This window comes from Juglans microcarpa x Juglans regia, chromosome 8D (genome assembly GCF_004785595.1).
Source record: "Juglans microcarpa x Juglans regia isolate MS1-56 chromosome 8D, Jm3101_v1.0, whole genome shotgun sequence".
In the NCBI taxonomy this organism is placed as follows: Eukaryota; Viridiplantae; Streptophyta; class Magnoliopsida; order Fagales; family Juglandaceae; genus Juglans; species Juglans microcarpa x Juglans regia.
In genome coordinates, this window is record NC_054608.1 from 34,331,455 (window position 1) to 34,354,163 (window position 22,709).

Sequence of the window (22,709 nt, forward strand, 5' to 3'; positions counted from 1 at the left end):
TATATATGCCAGTTTTAGGCCTTTTTTTTTTTTTTTTTTAAATTGAGTAGTAATACAATTTGAAGAATATAATATAAATAATTAAATTTATATTTTTAGTAAATCTAAATTTTTAGAATAAATGATGATTTTATATAGTATTAAAGTAGAGCTCCCAAGTTCAAACTCTAATTCTATACTTTATATTTTTAATTAAATATCTCACGTGTTGGACCTATTTATTGAAGAAAAGTTTAGCCCACACATGAAGGAGAGTGTTAAGATAAAAATAAATAACTAAATCTATTTATTTCAATTAGTTTAAACTTTTTAAACTTTTGAGATAAATTGTGATTTTATATGGTATCATAACATAGGTCTTAAGTTTAAACCTTGACTTTTTACTCTATTCTGTTTAATTAAATATTTAATGTATTGGGTTCATTTATTGAAATAAAGTCTGACATACATGTGAGAATAAATATTAAGAATATAATATAAATAATTAAATCTATATTTTTCTATAAATTTAAATTTTTTAGATAAGTGATGATTCTACAAATAATTAGATTGGATATGTCTTTTCTTTAACCCCTTTCATATATTTTTGTTCCATATCAATGAATTTGCCTAAGAAAAGAAAAAGGTACACTTATTACGTGATTTTGTCCCCACATAGAAGAAAGTAAATTAAATAAAATATTAATAGATTATTATTTTTTAATATTATTATTATTTTAGAATTTAAAAAATTTGAATTATTTATTATATTTTATGCAAAAATTTAATAAAATTATAATAATGAAATAAAATAAAACGAAACTATTTATATATCTAAACGAGACTTTAATGTAATTTCTTCCTTGATTATGTAATTAAAAAAGACAAAAAAAAAGAAAAGAAACCAGCCCAACTCAATATGGACCCAAAAGACCAGACAAGGATCCCTCTAAGTAGTCCTCATTGGGCTGTATTTTCAACCGGAGGTTAAAGTCTAGTTTAGATAGTGAAATCATTTCAATTTATCTTATTTAGGATTTGTTTAGTTACTGAATTCAACTGAGTTTAGTTAAATTCAGTCTAATTTTAAGCTGAGACAAATATATAAATACTCAACTCTTAAATTTAAATTCATTCCAACTCAAAACATTCTTATATATGAGACTCAAAATTTTTTTCAACTTAAAACATCTTAATAAGTGAGACCCACAACCTTTTTTAATTTCTCATAAAAAATACTAAGCTTATATTAATATCAAAACACACTTTAAACTCAGTTTAGATGGGTCTCACATAATTATCTTTACTACTCAACTCACTACTATTTATAAAAAACTCAACTTAGCTGAGTTTAGTTTAACATCCAAATGCAACCTTAATCATTACAATTTTTTTAAACTTTCAAATAAAATACAATAAATAATTAACTTTTTAAATTTCAAAATAAAAATAACATTAAAAATAATATTCTAACAATATTCTATTCAACTTTCATCCCATCTCAACTTACTTTCCAAACCATTCCTAATTCTCTTTTCACATTTTTAGCCTTTTCTAGAGATGCTTAGTGGTACTTTTCTGCCCGTTGAGGCTACAAATGAATTTATAAAAGTAAATTTAAAAAGTGATATGACTTAACGCAATATATCAAACTATATTTTTATCATAAAATAGATCGAACGAATAACATATCAATTTATAGATTTATTTTTATATAATTTTTTTTTTTTTTTATATCTGTAGTACTTCTCAAAAAATACTTTAGCATTATATTTGAAGCAAGTCTTTTTGCTTCTATAAATAAAAATTGAATCCGAATGAAAATTATACAAAATATAACCCATCAGCAGAAAGTCACAAAGTGAAATAAACAGAAAAATAAATTAAAAAAGGAGAAAAAAAGAAAAATAAATAGAAATAACTTATAAGCCAAAATAAGAATAAAAATAGTTGAGGTGTGAGAACATAGAAGCTTCGAGTTAAAACTCTAATCGAGCTGAGTCGAGTCAAGTTAGTTTTTGAATTGTCGAATTCGGTTAGATTCAAAATATTCGAGTTCAAAATTTTTATTTATTTTTTATTCGAACTCGATTTAATAAGTTAAATTCTCAATTTGAACTCGGTTTAGATTGTTTAATTTTTAAATAATATTTAATAATTAATAAATAATATAAACAATAAATCTAATATTATATTTATACAACTAATAATTAAAACTACTATTGAATTATAATATTTTAAAAATTTATAAATAATTAATATCTAACTAGCTGATACTTATCTATAATAACAATATATTATATACCTACAAAAATTATTAATACATACATGTAATATGATAGTATATATCTATTTCTAGTTCTCATGTACAAATATTAAATCTTATCAAATAATTATTATATAAATTATAAAATATAATTATAAAATATATTCAATATATAGACATGCTTATAGTATTAACTAATATATATATACGTACATATACATAGATGTATATATTTATTAATATATGAACCAACTTTAATCAAGGCTAGGTAATGGGTCACTTCGGATATAAACGAGTAGGTATTAATAAGTTTTAATTGAGTTAAGTTTTGTCAAGTATATATTATTTATTAATAGAACGAGTATTTGTTTTTACTGGCGATTATTTATTTTGTTTATTTTGTTTTGTTTTGTTTTTTGTTTTATTAATGAATCGAATTTAATTCCAATCTAACTTAGAACCATCTACCAACAGTCGGATTCATTTACAGTGCTTCCATTTTGGACCACTCGGTTGTTACCTCACGAGATTTTGTAATAAAAACTGATTTGACTGAATAAAGGTATCTGACTAAATTGACTATCTGAGCGTCGTTCTGGAGTGGTAACATCTAACTTCTTCGACAAAATGGAACAGCGTAGTTAAATACATGAAAACTAGTTCACTTTCATAAAACCAATTTGTCCTTTGGATCTTACTCTCTCGCACTGTCTCACGCAGAGAGAGAGAGAGAGAGAGAGATGTCGAGGCGATCTGGGGCATGCTTGAGGTGGTGTTTGGTGGTTTTTGCAGTGGTATCAGCTCTGGGAGTGTGTGGGCCGGCTCTGTATTGGAGGTTCAAAAAGACTATGAGGCTGGGGGGTACCACAGCCTCTTGCCCTCCTTGCATCTGTGATTGTCCTCCTCCTCTGTCCCTTCTCAAGATTTCTCCTGGTATAAAATCTCTCTCTCTGGGTCTTGCCTTAAAAAAAATGGTCTTGGTGTTTTTGCCTGTGGGATGCTGTAAAAACAGATTTTTGATTGACTGTATATTGATTGGAATGAAATTCTTGTGTTTTTCCCCGTGGGATGCTGTATAAATCTGTTTTTGATTGACTGTATATTGTTGGAAATGAAAATTAAGCAGTACCCATGTATTGCTTCTATTGTCGTTGCGATTTTAGTTTTGGAGCTCTCTCTTTGTTTGATATTCGATTAGGTTGAGAAAGTTAAACCCAATTCAGATTTGGTTTTGTTTTCTTCTTCTGTTTCATTATGTGCTGAAACACTTGAGATTGAGGGGTGCTGCCAATTCGTTGATTTGACGTCTATTGATAATTTTGGATTCTGGGCTTTCTTTTTAGAATAGTTTTCGAAGTATGAATACAAGTACAGGTTCAAAGGTGTAATTCTGTATTCTTTTGTTGCATTTTAATCGCAATTAACTAGGAACTTAATATTTTCCATTTGTGATTTTCATTTATTGTAAGTTCAAATTTAGGGATTCTTGTTTTCGATTGCTTTTTGTCTATTCTGGGTATCTTAAGCTTGTTGAAGTTAAAGGTAACCCACTTCAGTTTCTGGTGTTTGATGTGGAAATTGGATGGAACTCAGTTTGTGTTTGAGAGATCTGTTCTGTTGTTTGTTCTGAATTTCATCTTTATCTCATCTACATGCCATTATAACCATAGGAGAATCATTAAGATCTGGCCTTTTCTGATCTAATTTGCTCTACTTACACGTCTCACAACCTTTTAATGGTTATTGCCTTGAGAATGCAACTTTATATCACATCTTATGTGCAAATGATTATCAGCCAGGTTCCATAAAGTCCTTTCTAAATTTGAACTTACAAATGATTGCGTACTCAGTTTTATTGCCTTGATTAAGAAGCCTAAGCACTCTTGCTGCTGGTGGCTTAAAACCATGTTTCAAGTCTTAGCTCCATACGAGTTTAGCATTCATGTTTTGTTAACTGATTTGTGTCCATCAGTATTTTCCTGAACTATTATGTTATAGCATTCAATAGATAATGTTATACACTTGCACTGCTAAAATAATGTTATTAGGTATTGGGTTCAACGTCTATTGTCTCATCATTTCACTTCCTTCAAAATTCTGGCATTGGTATATTTTTATATTATGAATAGGGTCATTACCCAGTTCTGGTCTCACCCAAATGGGGTCCTACCTAGGTGCTTTCTTATGAATGATTATGACATTGGATGTTGAACTTCAGAAATATTTCACATAGATGCCAAGCGCTTATGTGATTGTATAACTTCAATGATTCTGTATGCGTTTGGCTGTGATTTGTATTCAGTCCTCTTTATAGTTTGGTAAGATGTTTCATCATTGTTATCTGTCTTTGATGTTAAAATAATGAAAGATTTTACTGGCTACTTTTCTGAATGTTAAGGTTATATCAGATGGCAATCTGCCTATTGCAGTCCAACTATTTATGATAATGAACCCAAGAGTTGGCTGAAAAGAAAAATCAAATTTTGATCCTGTTATTTTTTATTTAGCTGCCTGCAGCCTTCTTATTCCAGGATTTGCACAAACTAATTTGGCTGCCAAAATCGCATGCAGATCTGGGATTTTTACTATCCATTTCTTTGTCTTTTCTGTTGTTTTTCTTTTCGTTACAGCCTTCTTTGTAGTATTCGGGAAATGATTTTTGCATGTGTCCTAACATTGTTCATCTCTGTGCTTTGAATTCTTTTGCAGGGTTGGTCAATCTGTCCATCACAGGTTAGATTTCATCTTTCTGAGTCAATTTCTGAGATCTGTTACTTTGGTGAAGAAATTCCTGATACATCTATGTAATATTTTATACGAATCGAATTCCATCTTTTATCTTTCATTCTCTGCTTTCTTTCATGAAAAGGGTGATGGGAGCTGTCCATTTATGTGGTTTCCTTGACTTCTTGTGCTTATGCTTTAGACTGTGCATACCATGTAATCTATACTGTCCATCCACAGCTTAGGTTGTATTTCTAGATTAAAAATGTGGATATACTACAAAAATAATGTTTTTTTTTTTTTTCTCTTATGTTTGTATTTATTTCTTATTAACTTCGATGTTTGTGTAAGGTTAATTTTGCCAACTATGGAGCTCCAACCTTAGTATTTTCATTTAGCTCTTTGCCAAATGGCTCTTTTGTCTGGGATTTTTATATCCATAGGTCCTTCTTGCAGTAGATTCTTCTTGATGTTACAATAAAAGAAGTTGAAAATATAAACAGCTTATTATACCATAGCCTCTGTCATGCCATCTTCCAAATTAAAAGTCAAGGGAATCCTTTCGGTAGATGTAGTTGTATTTTTATAACCTTTGCACAAGGAACACTCAAAGGTTTCCTCGTGATGTTCTTAGCTGCCAAGTCGGTCCTTCTTTTACCATTCTAAAAGACTGAACCCTTCCTTTGCATTGCTTGCCGACCGGGTTATCTTTCTAGTTATGTTTTTTTATCCCATGAATCTAATGTTAATCATGCTTATGAACAGATTGTGGAAGTAATGACCCAGACCTCAAGCAGGAGATGGAGAAGCAATTTGTTGACCTTCTGTCAGAGGAGTTGAAGCTGCAAGAGGCTGTTGCTCAGGAGCATGCTCACCATATGAACATTACCTTTGCTGAAGCTAAACGGGTGGCTTCCCAGTACCAGAGGGAGGCGGAAAAATGCAATGCTGCCACTGAAACCTGTGAGGAGGCCAGAGAGCGGGCTGAGGCATTGCTGATCAAGGAAAGAAAGGCGACTTCATTGTGGGAGCGACGCGCCCGTCAAAGGGGTTGGGAAATGGAGTAATTGACTGCAGGACGTGATATATTTTTTTTTTCAGACCAAGCAGTGAATTGTTCCACCCTCGGTTTATTTATATAGGCAGGAAAGCAAGGTGCCTGAGTTGTCATTTTGTGGAAGCAGAACTCCTCTCTCTCTCTCTCTCTCTCTCTCTCTCTCTCCTTGTAGTTGTTGCATTGGCCTTTTATGTCATGTGTGCATTAGTCTTTAAGCTATAAATGACAATGTAAAGGTTTTCTCGGTTCTACCATTCACTAATACAATCATATTCTGATGATCCGGTAATATATATATATATATATATATATATCGTTCCAAGCATATCCTTTCTGGTCAGGACCACATTTTCATATGTTTCTTCACGTATGCATTTCATTTCGGCTTATATTTAACCAAATTAACCAACTTTGGCTTCCGGCTCGGGAAGGTAAAAAAAAAAACTTGGATTATAATATAGTTTGAGAAATTTAAGTTTGAATGTTTGATGCAGACAGAATTATGGATCTCAAAAGTCAAAACTACTTAAGCATAAACGTGTGGATGAAGATTGTAACATAAGTGTGGAGTGGTGGTCCAGGTTGTCATCTTTTAAAAAGACGAAGTTATTATGTAGCTTTGTCATCTTTTATCTCCTGGAAAAAGATGGTCTAGCCTTGTGTAGTTCCTATCATCATCTCTCCACAACAACACTACACATGGGTCATGACCCATTTGGGGTTTCTATATGTATTAAAATACTCTCTCTCTCTCTCTCTCTCTCTTCGGTGAGGGTTAACTTTTGACACAATCAAGTAAGATGCCTTTTGGGGATAAAGGTTGCACGTTGTAAATTGCTACACCATAATCAGTGGTAATCTGAACCCATAAGCGTATCGGTTGCCAAATCCTCTACTAACTAAGCTTGGCCTACCATCTTAATTTTCTGATCCCAACGCGTTGCCAAACTGGCCGTGCTATCCGAGAAGGATGGTGAGTTCGAGAAGATAACTATAGTTACATGCAACTAGTGTCTAAGTTCCAATTAATTTCTGACTACGCCACCCTTGAATTTATAGCTATCTCAAATATCAATGCATGAGCTATTAAGTGAGACTGGTAGCCAGACTGTTGTTGCTGTACATAAGCTGCTGAGTACGGACTGTGAAACAAGTCCCAAGATACATTTTCCCGCTATCCAAACAAGCTTCGAGTATTCTTTCAGACACCGACATGTTAAATAAGATACGTTGGGTCGTTTTTGTCGGCTCCACCGCGGTTGACTTTCTGGATATGAAAACCGGTCCAGTAAAGGGAATCGAGATCCCTACAGCTGAATTGTCGAAAGAAAAAAAAAAAGGCACCGAAAAACGCGGCTTCAACCTGCAAAGTTCGTGCACTTACGCGACAACAACACACCCAACACAGCTGTGGTTTCATTTTTATACTTCCATACAGTCATCACAAAGGCATATACAAATTAAAAATATATATTCCTTAAATTTAATATTAGAATAAAAAGAATTATTTAGATCTATCTTGAGACTGATTCAACGGATCTATCATATACTACCCAGATCCAAATTTGTCAAAAGAGAAGCCTTTTGTTTTTTGGGTCTGATATCCGAGGTATATTGTTGTTTCCGTGAAGCTTCTTGGAGTATATACGGATTTTGGGTGACAGTCTTTGGGTTTCTCGATTTGGAAAGTTTTAATAAAAGCATATTGTCAGATTAGATGGAAAGTTCAAGGAGTAATAGAGTGGAGAAGAGAGGGCTTGAGCAGGGTGTGGAGGATGATGACGAGCATGTTCATGGAGCGAAGAAGCCAAAGTTGCCGGCTTTGGCGAGGTTTGTTTTGTAGAATTGTTTTCATTGAATACGTTACTTTTTTGTCGATTTGTATTCTTACTCTATATGTATTCTTAGTTTGATTATTGAATAGTTGTATAGTTGTGCCTATGGACATTTTTAAGGTTTTGTGGATTTGGTTTTGCATGAGAAGTTAAGGAAATTGTGAGATGATTGGGGGATTGAAATCCAAAATTGCATTGAGAACTGAAACTTGGTATTTAACAAGAAAAGGAAGGTGAAATGCTAGACTAGTCCTTGTCTCTTTGATGCGGTCAATAAATCTTATGAGAGATGAGATAGCAGGGGATGGTGTCGGAAGAAGATATTGAAGACTACCACCCTGTAAATTTTGTCAACTTATTTTTGTGCTCTAGATGCTAATGATATGTTCCAGACTTATTTTTGTCAACTCGTAAGTATTATCTGAAGGATTTGATTTTGCGTCTCAACCTCCTTAAATTTCTGGAATTTGATCAACATCATAGTTCAATATCTCCAGCTAATGCTGTTTCTATTTTCATTACAATGTTTTGGTTTGATGTTATGCGTGCAAGTATTCAACTTCAGTTTTCTAGAGTCCATTTCTAAAATGTTCAGCTTTATGTGCAGTGTAATTGTGGAAGCTGTGAAGGTAGATAGTTTGCAAAGACTTTGCTCATCTTTGGAGCCTCTTCTCCGCAAAATTGTGAGTCATAAAGTTATCAATCAATCACCTAATGGACGGGAACCAGCATCAAATTGTTCATATCGTGCATGTTTCTTTACTATTTAGCCCCATGAAATGGCAAATCATAAGAACAGAAAGCATTGCTGCTCTTTTACTTACTCATTTTACAGCATCCACAATAGATCAAGAAATATACCACATTAAATCGATAACATTCTTCCATGGATTGTACATTCACATGTATAGGCCATCGTGAATTATGTCTATAGCTTTTCTTAGGCATCAATACTTCCACTTTGGCCCAACTACGTTGAGGTTTCTCATTAATTCTGCTATTTTCATAAATACAGGTCAGTGAAGAAGTGGAGCGTGCTTTGACAAAACTAGGACATTCTCCACTGGCTGGAAGGTGAGTTCCAGCATTAAAATTTAATGATAATAGTTAGAGAATCAACTGAAGTCACTTTAATGAGCCTGCTAAAGGTTAATTACAGAAGCAAAGCCAGACATACACTCAACTTCCTGTGTTTCATTGACCTCTTTGTGATCTTCCTCATGACTCATGAGTGCTGAGGCAAGCTAATGAAATAAAAGTTTGTATAACTTATCCAAGATATGATAGTTGTAATCCTAGTGGGAGATAAGATGTTCAAACCTATATGTTTGATATTCAGATGGTTCCTTGATAATTATTTGTGGATTAAGTTAATGAAGAATTCACGACTGCAACTTGTAGTTTAAGTTTATGCATGGCATATATGAACTGCTAGACAAAGAGAAGAATATATAAAATTGTGACATACAAGTTTTTCATGTGACTTTGTCCGAATGATTATATCAACCAATTATAAACTGAATGATCGTGTCTTTCCCAATGGTAGGTCTCCGCCAAGAATACAAGGCCCATGTGAAAAAAAACTGCACCTTCATTTCAAAACAAGAATGCCACCTCACCTATTCACAGGTGGAAAAGTTGAGGGAGAGCAAGGAGCAGCCATCCATGTTGTGTTGCTAGACCTGAATACAGGCAGTGTTGTGCAAACTGGGCTGGAATCAGTAGCCAAACTGAACGTTGTGGTGCTTGAAGGAGATTTCAATGAGGAGGCTGATGAGGCTTGGACCAAAGAGCAGTTTGAAAGCCATGAAGTAAAGGAACGTGAAGGGAAAAGACCACTTCTAACTGGGGATATACAGGTGATCCTCAAGGAAGGCATAGGAACTCTGGGAGATCTTACTTTCACTGACAATTCTAGCTGGATAAGGAGCAGGAAGTTTAGGCTTGGCATTAAGGTTGCCCCTGGATATTGTGAGGGAATTCAAATTCGTGAGGCTAAAACAGAGGCTTTTGCGGTGAAAGATCACAGGGGTGAATGTAAGTTTTTAAATTGTTGCTACTAGCCTACTTCACCCTAGATGGAACACTTTGCATTTTATGCCAGTCAGGATCAAGGGTCGAGTGATTCCTTTATCTAAGAATAAGTTGGTTTCTATCGTATACAAAACCAGCTATCAATAAGAACTTCATTTAAATGAGAAACAGTTGAATTTCCCAACTGCTCTCTCTTTGGTGATGTCGTAGGGAAGGCGCCGTGCTTTATGGTATGATCTGGCAGATGATGGTTGGTAATGTCTATTAATTGCAGTAGGGAGAGAGCGACCTCGCCTTATATTTTCAATTTTAAATGAGGATTACTATAGGATTACTTGAGCACATACAGTTAAAAGTAAAGAAGTCAGATCTTCCGCAGAAATTTTCTTATACAACTTTTTTTTTGTAAAGTTCTGAGAGCTCTCATATTTTAGTACGAGTTTTCTGTTGCTAGTTCTATGGCTATGCATATATTTAGGTTCTAAGTGAATTCAGAAATGTCTCTTTCTTTCATGAAATTCGTGCAAAACTTATTTAAAGTAAATGATATCTTTTGTAATTCAGTATACAAGAAGCATTACCCTCCTGCTTTGCATGACGAAGTTTGGAGATTGGATAGAATAGCAAAGGATGGAGCACTGCACAAAAAGTTAATCAATGCTGAAATTGTTACTGTTGAAGATTTCCTCCGCCTTCTTGTCAAGGATCCACAGAGACTAAGAAGTGTAAGGATTTATCTCGTTTTCAATACCATAAACACATTTCTCTTTCCTTTTCCAATGCTCATTCTTTCTTTGAGTTTTGTTTTTCTTCATTTTCTGTTTCTCATGGTGTCGATCACAATATAGATCCTTGGAAGTGGAATGTCCAACAGGATGTGGGAGAATACAGTGGAGCATGCAAAGACATGTGTCTTGGGTGGGAAGCTTTACATTTACTACACTGATGAAATCCGGAGCACTGGTATTGTGTTCGACGATATTTATGAGCTCAGAGGCCTTATAACTGATGGGCAGTTCCTCCCTCTGGAGTTGCTTTCCCACAGTCAAAAGGTAGGACTTGAATTTTCAGGAATGTTAATCAACGCTACTATTCATAAAAAAAGAAGTTAATCAACCTTACTTATCTATTAATTCATCCAGATTTAATTTATCACATGTTCTTCGTTACATTATTGTACACAAAAAATACAAAGTTCGACAGAAGTACAAAAACTAACACCACTAGATAATTAGTATACTCAAATACGATCTAACTTGGGTATTTAACTAACAATTAACAAATAGAATGAGCCAAGGTCACAGGAAGCGTTGAACAGCATCTGAAGGTCAATTTGTACATTTATTATTTGGGATTCCGAAAATTTGTGAAGTAATGATTATATATTTTGTTGTATGGTGATAATCAATATTTTTGGCTCCTCTGGCATGAGGGATTACATAAATGGAATGACAGTGGCTTGGCTGTTCTGTGCTTCTATGCTCGATTTTGTCAAACATTTTTTCACAGAATTCGCTCCAAATCCTCTTTAGAGACTGAATGATTTGTACTCCGATTAAAACATCTATCGTTCTAGTTTAATAGGCATTTTTTATACTGTCTCATCAAGTAAATCAGCCCATGTATTTACAACTTCATACAGATTTCAGTGGATACTCTGGTGAAGAGAGCATACGAGAATTGGCATCAAGTTGTGGAATATGATAGCAAAGTCCTGAACTCCCTCACCGGTACTAAGAAGGGGATAAGCGCCTCACCTGCACCAATAGCTGAACACAACTATGCCACAGATCAGAATATAACAACTCTTCAGAACAGGCAGCAATATAGCTCTGAATTGAGCACACAAAGTCACTATAACAACCAATCAGTCCCTCAGTTGATTGAATTTCCATTTGTGAGGTCTAGTCAAACACCAGTTATGACATTAAGTAAACAAGCAGTATTATCAGGCAACATAGATTGTATGTCAGCTGGAACTCCTGCAGTTGGTGGTTCATATTTTTCGGGAGATTGGTCTCAACCGACTAATGAACAGGGATCAGAAGATGTTTTTGCTGAGGAAATCCGCCTTAGGAGTTCGGAGATGTTGGAGAGTGATGACATGCAGAGGCTGCTAAAGACATATAGTATGGGCGTCGATGTTGGAATGGGGGTTGGTTTTGGTCATCCCGATGAGGCTTGTTTCTCTTACAGTGTAGAATATGCGCCTCAGATGGATGGGACATCTAGGCATGAGCATGGCCGGAGCTCAGGGAAAGCTGTTGTTGGATGGCTTAAACTTAAAGCCGCTTTAAGGTGGGGGATATTCGTGAGGAAGAGAGCTGCAGAGAGGAGAGCTCAGCTTACTGAGATAGATTGATGTCATCTCGGGTTCCAGTGAGATAATATAATTCAGTGCCTAACCATCTAATTTTCCGGAAGACACATAAAGAAATGAAAGGATGGAATTTATTTGTATTAAGATTGAAGGGCTACAAATGATTTCACTTTTCCTCCTTACTCTTTCTTGAAACCGAAGATATACCTGTAAAGAGAGGAGAAAGAAGAGTCATACATCAAGTTTGCTGGATGTGTTTACCTCTATTTACTTGTTCCAAGCAGCACCTTTCTCTTTGTTTATTTTCCTTCTCCTATGAATTACCACAACTTATTTCCTTTCATCTGTTTGTAATATCATTATTCTTTTTATCCAAAGTAATTCACGATATAGCGTTTCTCAATAATAATAATCTTTTTATTCTCTATTATGCTTTTGAAGACAGGCACATATCCTCTTTGCATATGCTTATCCGGGGTTACCTTTAATCCTGAAAGCATATAGCGGCAAACGAGTGTTGTCATGAAATTTTGCCAAACATTGAATTGCAATAGATTTTGCATAATGATTGACGTCAGTTTTGACATTCTTTTTTCGTAGTGTTGTTTGAAAATATGCCACGAGAAAGTACTTAATGCAGAAGTAGTCAACTTGAACGCCAAAGTTACACTGCAACTAACAAAAATAAAAGAACAGAGTAGAGGGATGTGCTCAACCCTCCACTCCAACTTAGTTAAAGGTTTTATTTAGTGTAAGATAATAAAGGTATGCTAACTTAGTTACATTTAGTATTTTTTTATTTAATAAATTTTAAGAGTAGTGCTACAGCTATAAAAAATAAACTCACAAACTGACGTAATTTCTTGTGATACGTTAGATCTATTTTACAATAAACGTAACTTTACAGTTTAATGTACCACATCAATTCACGTCAATTTGTGAGTTTATTTTTGTGAAACTCATTTGTGGCTAAAACATTTCTCTCGTTTTAAACCTTCACATAGGACACGTCTACAACAAGCACGATGCCATCGTTCCCTCAACAAAAAGAAGATAAGTCAAAAGAGTTAATTAAGAAAAAGGTTTGATATTAGCAATTGTAACCAGAAAATAATATTTGGTAGCAAAGAGAATAATAAATAGAAAAAAGATGAAGAAAATACATAATGATGATACAAGCTCCTCCAAGAGGAGTAAATTTATGACGTTGATGCCCTTCAATTATCTGAAAAACCAGAACTCTCACATACACGACCCAAGAGAGTAAGCATCAGATGCGAATTCCCCATCACACAGCATCGTCTGATTCTGTTCCTGTATCAGGTGCACATGATCTTATCACAAATGATCAACAGAAATTGAGCCAAAGTTAAATTAGAAATACATGGACGCAAAAGAGATTCATGGTGCAATAAACTAGAATGATCTAAAATTAGTAGTAACTGGAAATCAGATGCCTCTTTGCATATGCAAATGGTATTTTCATGTTTTAATGGAGCTGAAGATGCAGAAAACATAAAACTGGTAGGACACAAACAGAAGTAAAAAATATTTTGTAAAGATCAGGGTACTGTACAAAAACCAATGAGGCTCACTTCGATGATATGAATGAAGAGGATTGATTAGCAAGTTGTCAGGTGTGCTTTGATGATATGAATGATTTCCAAGGACCCCTATTTTTTCAGAAATACTCAGATACTTATAACTTGCTCACATGCTGCCCAAATAGGCAGCTTTATTTGGTCACAAATCTAGAGCTGATACCTTCGTAATATTACTTCTGTGCAACAATGACTTAGGAATCATTACCAAGAAAGAATAGGTTTGAAACTCAAAATAATTCCCACACATGTAAAGTTTTGTTGACAAGTCTTGCTGCAACTTTCCAACTAATATATGCAATGGCCCGCCAAGTAAGGAAGCAGAAGACATTCTTGTATGTCTCAGTAGAAAGCATGTGAGACGTTTCATGTCAATCACTATTGAATCAAGGATTATAACTTAACCAGAATCTTAGTTTCTGCAATTCACTAAATCTGATTATCTGAACCCCATCTAAAATTATGATTTGAACAAAAAAATGAGCACAGAAGAAATGAATCAGCAGTAGAAAAAGCATGAAATTTATCGTACCCGTTTCATCAATGTATTCATTATATCATCCAAAGAACCAAAGCTGTTTTGAGTGAAACCATCCAGTGACCTTGTTTGCTCGAAGAGGTAGTCCTCATTGGGCGTCATCTTTGTGCCTAGAGCATATCTCTCAACCTCACTGTTTTGATCAATGGACAGAGCACCATCATGTAATTGGGAAATCAAAGACACATCAAAACTCTTGCTGCAGATTGCAGTATTTTGGTCCAAACTCTGGCTCAAAGGATTCACTATACTATTGGCAGGAACCAGAGAATTTAAGGCACTGACGGTATGATTCAAGTTATGGTTGTAATCCTGTTTTTGTTCTTCCCAGTTTTGATTTGATGGGTAATTCATATTGTGGACGACATTACCAATCATGCCTTCATGGCATTGAACATCTCCTCTTGAATCCTCTAGAGGGGCTAAAACAGCACTTGTTGAAGGAAAATCAATTGAACTGTTACCAATATGAGGGCTGGTAGAAGATTTACTCAAGTTATTAGAAGGCAATTGATCATGATTAAAAGGCTCGTTCAATGGCAAAGCATTCAATGAAAATCTGGATGACTGAACTGTACCCTGCCAGCTTTCATTACTTTGATTATGAACCAAAGAATTAGAAGAGCCACCACTGCAATTCTCAAAAGCATCTGCAGTCAGTGAAGCCACTCCAAGTGAAGATTGACTTCCAAATGCTCCTCTATTGTGCACTTGATGTGGATTCCCTTGTAACACCAAAGAATTGCTTGAGAGACCAGGCAATAAACTGGGTGAATTGCCAACATTCACTCTCGAGTCAGAGAAGCTAGTAGTGACAGTGAAACCTCTTGAATCCTTAATGGGATTGAAATCTCTGATCCGCGTAGTGCACTTGTTCTGTTGCAACTGGTTGAGCTCTAATGATGTAGGAATCCCTTGAAATAAACTTGCACTTTGGTTTGAAGGCAATAGAGCTGGCTGGAACTTCCCAAGAGTATTGATGGAGCTGCTCAAGTTTTGACCAGTCGGTTGTACAAGTCCAGAAGAAGTAATTCCACGAAGTGTCAAACCAGCAGGGGAGTTTAGTCTACCAAACATACCACCTGGTGTATATGATGATAAAGCTGAGCTTGAGAGCCTTCCTGATCCAGCCAATGAGCGAAACTCCCCAAATCCATCTAGTGAACCCATTCGCAAGTAAGAGGAATCTTTACCCCCCAATGCAGCAACCATACTAGCTTGCTGTGCTGCCACACTGTTGATTCTTTTCAGGTAGAGTCTATATTTCTGCAGCATAAGATGAGACAGTAAGCTTAAAGGACCCTATCTACAATAAAGTAAAGAATCCTCTCAATTAATAAATTCAAATGTAAACATTATCTCCTAACCCGCCCATTAGTTGTACTACTTAAAGAAGTCTAAAATGACTCTCCTATTCTTGATTTACAAACGTAGTTTTTCAATATCAAGAATTTTTGTGGGATCCTAATCCTATAAAAAAACTTCACAAATAAATCAAATAAACATATATATATATTTAACAAGAAATAATTTACCTTTCAGATTTATTCTTCAATTGTTTCCAAGTACTTCATGCCAAACTTCGATAATAGTAATGGCCTTCAAATTACAAACAATATTATTCCATCTAACCCAAATGCATGTTATTTTCATGGGTCCGAAAGCTTTCTAATTCAACAACTCTAGGTACAAAGGCATAAGGATATATTTATTTCTAAAGGCAAAGAAGAAAAAAGGAAAGATTTATGCCTGCAGATGGCTTGCCACATTTTCCCTTGTAAGTCCTTCTACATTCATCAGGTCAAGAATTTTCTTAGGAACAGCCTCTGCATTAGAAGTAAATTCAAAAGGAATCAGGAATGAAAATCCATAAGCAACAATTACAACTTTTCACCTCTTTGTAGCAGAGACTTACTTTCAAGTCCCAATTGATTTACAGCTGCAACAAACTTTCTGTGTAGCTCTACTGACCAAACTACCCGAGGCTTCTTCTGGTTTGAAGCATCGTCATTCTCGTGTTCATTTTCTTCATCATCTTCTTCCTCGTCTTCATTTTGTTCCTTCCGCTTCCTACTGAGTCTGTCATCCTGATCTGCATTACCTGTTGATGTGAACCCCCGTCCATCTTCAGTACCATAAAGAGCCCTGTCTTCATTCAGGGACTTATTTTGGTCCTTGGAGTCAAATTTCTTTCTTCGAATTACATGTTGCCATATGTTTTTTAGCTCTTCAATTCGAACAGGCTTCAACAAATAGTCACATGCACCATGAGTAACTCCCTTCATCACAAGCTGGGTATCACTATGGGCTGACAACACTGGAAAGACATTAAAAGACTATTAAGTCAATTAAACATCCCATTCCATAATTCTAAAGAAGAAAGCACAGCTCAAGCTTACTAATGACAGGTAGGTCCATTTCGAGCCCCAAAAGCTCAAGGAGCTTAAAACCATCCATGTCGGGCATATTCACATCACTGATAACAAGGTCAAACTTATCTTTGTTCTCCCTCAACATTTTCAGAGCCATTACCGCCTGGTTAGTTGTTGTAACTACATAAACCAGAAAACACATCTAATAAGCCAAATTGAAACGAATGTGAAATTCGAAACTCAAATGCTACAATCAAACATGAAGAATTTGTAATCGCAAAATTCTTTTTGAAGAATTTATATGTAACCCATAATCCACAACATAATCTGCGTAACGGCAAGAGTATCTAACAGTACGTAACGGCCCACTAAAATCAAAGAAATTCAGAATTATACCAAAATACTCAAGGGGAGAGGTGCAATCCCATTAAAAACGATGCCTAAACGTTCAGTAGAACATGAATTGTAGTATGGAATCACTCTTCAGATTAACAAAAACATTCAAAACTTGATTCACACAACACCTAAATGGACACGGTTCAACAAACTACAGGCAATACCTCACAAAACTGATAACTTTTGAAAAACCGGAAAACCAATATGAATTCGAAAACCATCCGAATGCTCATAAAATCAAACACAACTCCCTAAAGACCGAAAACAAAGGGAACAGACCCTGATACTGGCATTTACGAAGCAGGGTGTCCAACAATTTGAGGCAAATTGGGTCGTCATCCACAGCCAGAACACGCATACCCAACGGAAAACGGTCCCGTGCTACATCTTCACCCGCCAAACCACTTTTTTGGTCCTCCACAGTCATCGTGAATCAACAACTCCAGATGGACCCAGATGAGAAACAGAGCACCAAACAGAGATCACAGAGCAAAGTGTCAACTTTGAATGCTGGGACTCAAGTTTCCGTGCCTTTTTCACCAAACCCAGAAGATAAAGACATGAGCAAGAGACTCGCAGAGAGAGGGGTCCAAAGGAGCAACTGAGATTCTGAGAAAGTGGGGAGAGAGAGAGAGAGAGAGAGAGAGATGGGAATGGAGAGTAAGTTAAGGCTGTACGAGATGCATAATGATGGTGATGGCCAGAACAGGGTGAAGGGATTCAACCCAACAAAACAGACATCTTTTCAGTATTTTAGCGAAAGACTCTCTCCCCCCCTCCCTTCTGGTAGAATTGTTCTCTCTTCTGTGTATTTTGTCTTTAGCTTTTCCTTTCCAACTGAACAGAAAAGCCTTTTGTTTTTTTATTATTTAATTTTGTACATTAATATTTTTGTCATTGAGCTCCTTTTGTCTCTTACTCCCTCTTTGAAACCCTCTCTCTCTCTCTCTCTCTCTCATAAATTATTTTTTTGGTAAACTCTGTCTCTCTCTCCCTCTGTCTTTCAGTCTTTCTTTCTCTGGTCTATATACGGAAGTGGAAGACTTCTAGGGCTTGATAATATAGGTCTGACGTCCACAACAGCTTGATAGACCCTACCATTTCTCTTTTGAAAACTAGTCTAAAGTCTAAACAGAAAAGAAAAAAAAAAAAAAAAAAATCACCAATGTGGAATATTCAGTTATCATAAAATTACTCTGCTTAATTATAAAATCCATTTTTCTTATATTTTTCAATAATTAAACTTTTTATATGTGTAGGCATGAAATTGATCATTCCCCTCCATCTATCTTTCTATCCAATGATGGTCTTACTAAGTATCATACTTAGTATGTTTAATAACATAGAGTGATAATAAAGAAAAATACTTTAATTATAAAAACATCTCCTAAAAATATTTTTACAAAATGACATAACTTGATTTGATATGTTATCTTGTAAAATTATTTTTATTATAAAATAAATTTAAGGTCACTTCGCAAAATCGCTGCAAGATAAATGATAAGAAGACAAATTATAAAGCCTTTCATTTCTTTAGATACATTCAAAAACTAGAGAAGAAAAAAAAGAAAAGAAAAGAAGAAATAAGAAGAAGAACCCCTTTATCTCCAGTGAATTGTTCTTGCTATGTTAATTCCATGGGTCCCTCCATTGCTAAATTTCATTGAAGCAATGATTTAATCATACCCATTATAAGTATATATTTCTTTTACGGGTGTATGAATATAATGGTCATTAAGGTTCATAAATATTTAATTCCAAATCATTAATTAATACCATAAAACATTCCTTTTAAGCCTTAAATGCTAATGATTTTCGAATTTCCCATTTCTGGAAGTATATTTACAGCTCATATAATTCTTATTTTCTTTCCTATTAGGTGTTGGGGACCCGTGACTGGAGGAGACCTTCTTAAATAATTGTCATGTTTCAAGTTCTAGATCAGGAAAACATTTTTGTTCTTGCATGTTGGTTTTGTTACATCTTTTTTTCCTATTTTTTTTATTTAAATTGGTGGCCATAAACATAAGGTTATAAGATTTATGTTCATAAGTTACTGGTGGATGATATAGACTATAGTTTGGTTGCAGCTATCCATAAGGTTTTGAGATTTATGTCCATATGCATGAACTCTTACGGGTTAGTTCAAGCGGTAGGGTTCTTGATTTTGATGGTATGCTTCCTCAAAATCTAAGGTTTGGATTATTTTGAATGTAAACAATTTCTAAGTCTTACCGTCTATGCATTCTCGGAATTAGTTAATAAAAAAAATTATGTTCATGATTCATTCATCCATTATCCAATATCCATGTTCATGCATGCATGCATGGTTCATCCATCCTATATTTTTCGAATGCATAAAAGAAAGTAACTTTATCTCTCAATCACAAATGTGCGATCATTCCAATGAGAGGCTTAATGATATTTGTCTCTATTTCATGAGAGATATTTAGAATGAGGTCTTCATATTTTTACTTCATTTTAATTTTTTTTAAAGGAATAAGGTTCTATTATGATAGGGTACAAGCAAACCATGATTGATAGTTTTTTTTTTTTTTTTTTTTTTTTTTAAAAAATAAAATTGGGTGATGTGGTTCTAACTTGTCCAGTTAGCTAAGCTTTCATGTCAGGTTCCTTTAATGCCATCATATAATTAATGTATAAAATAAAATGATTCTCATAGAACTCTAAAGTTGAGTCTCGAATATTCCTTGTATGGCAAGCTGGTAGCAACTACATTTTTGTAATTTATACTAAGAATGCTATATATAATCGTCTAGTATGTAAGTATCGCGTCATTATTTTAAAAAATAGTAAAATTTATTATTAAAAAATTATTTTTTTATGTAAATATAGCGCTTGCGCACTCCACAATTGTAAATATCATTTCTCATATATATATATATATACATTTTTATCCCACTAAGAAAAAACCACTTTTTTTATCACGTGACCTTGTGACACTTGAAATATATTTTTTTTCATTGTTCAAATATATTTTTTTTTTCATTGGCCTTTTTTAATGGTGAATGCAAGGAAAATTAATACATTTTTCTTAAAGAAATTGAACCCAAATTTTAGGATTTAGATGCATAGATAGACCCATTAACTCAAAAGAATCTTGATTCATAATTACTTGCTAAATTTGTGTTGGGAAAATTATGATGATTATTTTCTATATATTAGGTGTAAATAACACCATAATTAACCAAAAACTGTTCCGGAATTGGGGGGATTTGAGGAATTACATCCACAACTCTCTGCTCTTTCTCTGCAATTAGGTCAGATCCAAATAACTAAAAAGTTGCCAAAAGTATAATTGTCATGTGAAGTTGTTTCAGAAGATGATGACCATGAGATGTTACCACGTTTCTAAATCTGATTGGCTGGCCACAACTCCCAACCTATATGTAATACACAAATTGAGATTCCGGACCCCCGAAAGTCATATAATGCAGCCTTTTTCTGATCAAATGCAGCGTCAGTTGGTACCATGATATCACTGATATAGACCTATCCAGTTGGGACTTGGGAGGACCCCCACAAACTTCTTTTTCTTTTTCTTTCTTGTTAAAATGATACAAATGATATCTAATTATAGTTTTATAAATAAAATATAATAAATTATTTTAAATTATTTTATAAGAGGATAAGAAAAAGATGATAAAAAAGACTATGAATAGCATTATTCAAAATATAACAAGAGTTTTTCTGTTTGAAAGCTAGTATGTGATTTGTAAACATGAAATTCAAATTTTAAAATTTTTTTTCTAAATCAAATTATGCTATGTAAGTAATTTGTTAGAGTATTAGTATTGGAATAGTCAAATGCCAGCCCAGTTTAAATTTTGACTAAATTTTCTCAAAATTTGTTGCATTAGTCTAGCCGAGTCAAGTTATGAGCTATAGTAAATGGTAAAATCAAAGTATATTTGGTGAGTTATTATTCACGAGGTAAAAAAATATTTTATTAAAAAGTATTCTCACTTTTCTCACTCACTCCCGCGTCCCTCTCTCCCTTCCTTCCATTTCTCTTCCTTTCTTTGAAAACTGTTTAAAAATAGTACAAAAAAAATCCAATTCTTGGTAGAACAGAACAAACAAAATTTCATCACCAAAAGAAAGAAAACAAGACATGAGAGAGTGAGGTGGTTATTGCGTTAAATAATTTGTTTGGATAATAAAAATTAAATTATTAATTAATATAGAGTGTATTTGTAAAATATAAAAATAAAAATAAAAAAATTATTGAAATATATAATATTATATTATTATTTTGACTTTAAAATAATTAGTCCAGTATAAATTAACCTCTTTAAAAGTTTTAGTTTTAGTCAAAACCTCAAATTTCAGTCAAAATTTAGTTTCAGCCAAAACCTCTTCAAGTATTGCTTTAAAAGAAAGAAATCTGTTGGGCAAAGTTGTGTAGATCATATCAACATTTTTATGCTTATATTAGCAATAGTAAGAAAATAACATATGATGTATATAGTATAGATAGTCATAGAAAGACTTTTTTAAAAATAAAAATAAAAAATTGTACAGCAAGACCTTGAGGAAGTCTTCAAAGGAAATTAGACACAAATTCACGTGTGAAACTAGGTTGCATTGCAATTGGTTAACACTTATTCTTCCTTGACAACTAATAAATATTGGCAGACAGCTCAGTCGGGTTTCAATTGATACAACATGTGGGACCTTGTGATCCAGAAAAAGGTTCTTTTTCTGCTCATCTTATTCATGTCACAGTCACATGTGAGATTAGTATGTCTCCTAATTGCCATATAAAATCCCTAATCTTTAGAAGAAAAATCCTCAACTAGGAAACCCGAACTAAAAGAAAAATTATATACGCAAGCCTTTTTTTAACACTCAGTTGGTAGATAATCTGCAATTTGGAGTTAAGCCCTTATTTTTTTTTTTTATTTTGTTCTTCTACTTGCAAGTCGATATGTAGAACATATTATCTATATTATTTAAATAATAAAATTTAATTTGTAAGATTTAAATTTTATAATTTATCTTTCAAATCAAATCATGTCATGTAAGTGTTTTGTTAGGTTTTTATCCACAATGACTTGTAAATAACATTTTTTTTTCCTGATTTTATTAGAGGCTCGATTTGCAAACGATAAATGCTAATGAATAAAAGAAGAAAAATTTCGCATACCACACATCATAAATAATTTTTTTTTCTCTTACCAAATTTGGTGTATAGATGATGAGTAGAAAAACTCAATTAGTTTAGGAAGAATAAAACCAAAAATAAAAAATAAAAAAATAAAAATAAATATAGTGTATAGAGATAATGAGTAACAAATCTTATAAAAGAAGAGAGATTACCAAGTAAGGAGAGAGAATAAGATAAAGCTTTCATGTCCAACCCACTCCATTTTTATCCAAAATATTGGTTTGGCCCTTTCTGCCATGAAACTCAACTTAACCCCTACGGGCTGGTTCAAGTGGTAAATGCCTTGTGCTTGTGAGTATGCTCCCCCAGTCTAAGGTTCAAATCTCTTTGGATGCAAATAATCTCTAGGAGTCATTGAACTAGAAAATTTTTCTCTTGAATTATCTGAGGTGCACT

At 33.9% G+C, this 22,709-nt stretch overlaps 3 protein-coding genes across 5 annotated transcripts; 2 read left to right on the forward strand and 1 right to left on the reverse strand.

Moving 5' to 3' along the window:
- Positions 1 to 2,831: 2,831 nt before the first annotated feature.
- Positions 2,832 to 6,307, forward strand: LOC121243716. Its single transcript, XM_041141853.1, has 3 exons — positions 2,832 to 3,178; positions 4,955 to 4,978; positions 5,735 to 6,307. The coding sequence occupies exons 1-3, from the start codon at positions 2,986 to 2,988 to the stop codon at positions 6,034 to 6,036; spliced, it is 519 nt and encodes a 172-aa protein (XP_040997787.1). The 5' UTR covers positions 2,832 to 2,985; the 3' UTR covers positions 6,037 to 6,307.
- Positions 6,308 to 7,123: 816 nt separating this feature from the next.
- On the forward strand, positions 7,124 to 12,640 carry LOC121242655 (calmodulin-binding protein 60 E-like). Of its 3 annotated transcripts, none has more exons than XM_041140563.1 (8): positions 7,124 to 7,635; positions 7,739 to 7,856; positions 8,469 to 8,544; positions 8,877 to 8,935; positions 9,408 to 9,898; positions 10,460 to 10,620; positions 10,744 to 10,947; positions 11,538 to 12,640. In XM_041140563.1, exons 2-8 carry the CDS (start codon positions 7,744 to 7,746, stop codon positions 12,255 to 12,257), a joined length of 1,824 nt encoding a protein of 607 aa, XP_040996497.1. In that variant the 5' UTR covers positions 7,124 to 7,635; positions 7,739 to 7,743; the 3' UTR covers positions 12,258 to 12,640. The 3 variants fall into 3 exon arrangements, with proteins under 3 accessions (XP_040996497.1, XP_040996496.1, XP_040996498.1); XM_041140562.1 differs by having other exon boundaries at positions 7,744 to 7,856; XM_041140564.1 differs by lacking the exons at positions 7,124 to 7,635; positions 8,469 to 8,544 and having other exon boundaries at positions 7,741 to 7,856.
- A 642-nt stretch (positions 12,641 to 13,282) lies between these two features.
- LOC121242654 (two-component response regulator ARR12-like) lies at positions 13,283 to 17,979 on the reverse strand. Its single transcript, XM_041140561.1, has 6 exons — positions 17,402 to 17,979; positions 16,754 to 16,906; positions 16,270 to 16,671; positions 16,104 to 16,180; positions 14,349 to 15,620; positions 13,283 to 13,529 (listed from the first exon to the last, which is right to left on the reverse strand). Exons 1-6 carry the CDS (start codon positions 17,547 to 17,549, stop codon positions 13,458 to 13,460), a joined length of 2,124 nt encoding a protein of 707 aa, XP_040996495.1. The 5' UTR covers positions 17,550 to 17,979; the 3' UTR covers positions 13,283 to 13,457.
- Between the last annotated feature and the right edge of the window lie 4,730 nt (positions 17,980 to 22,709).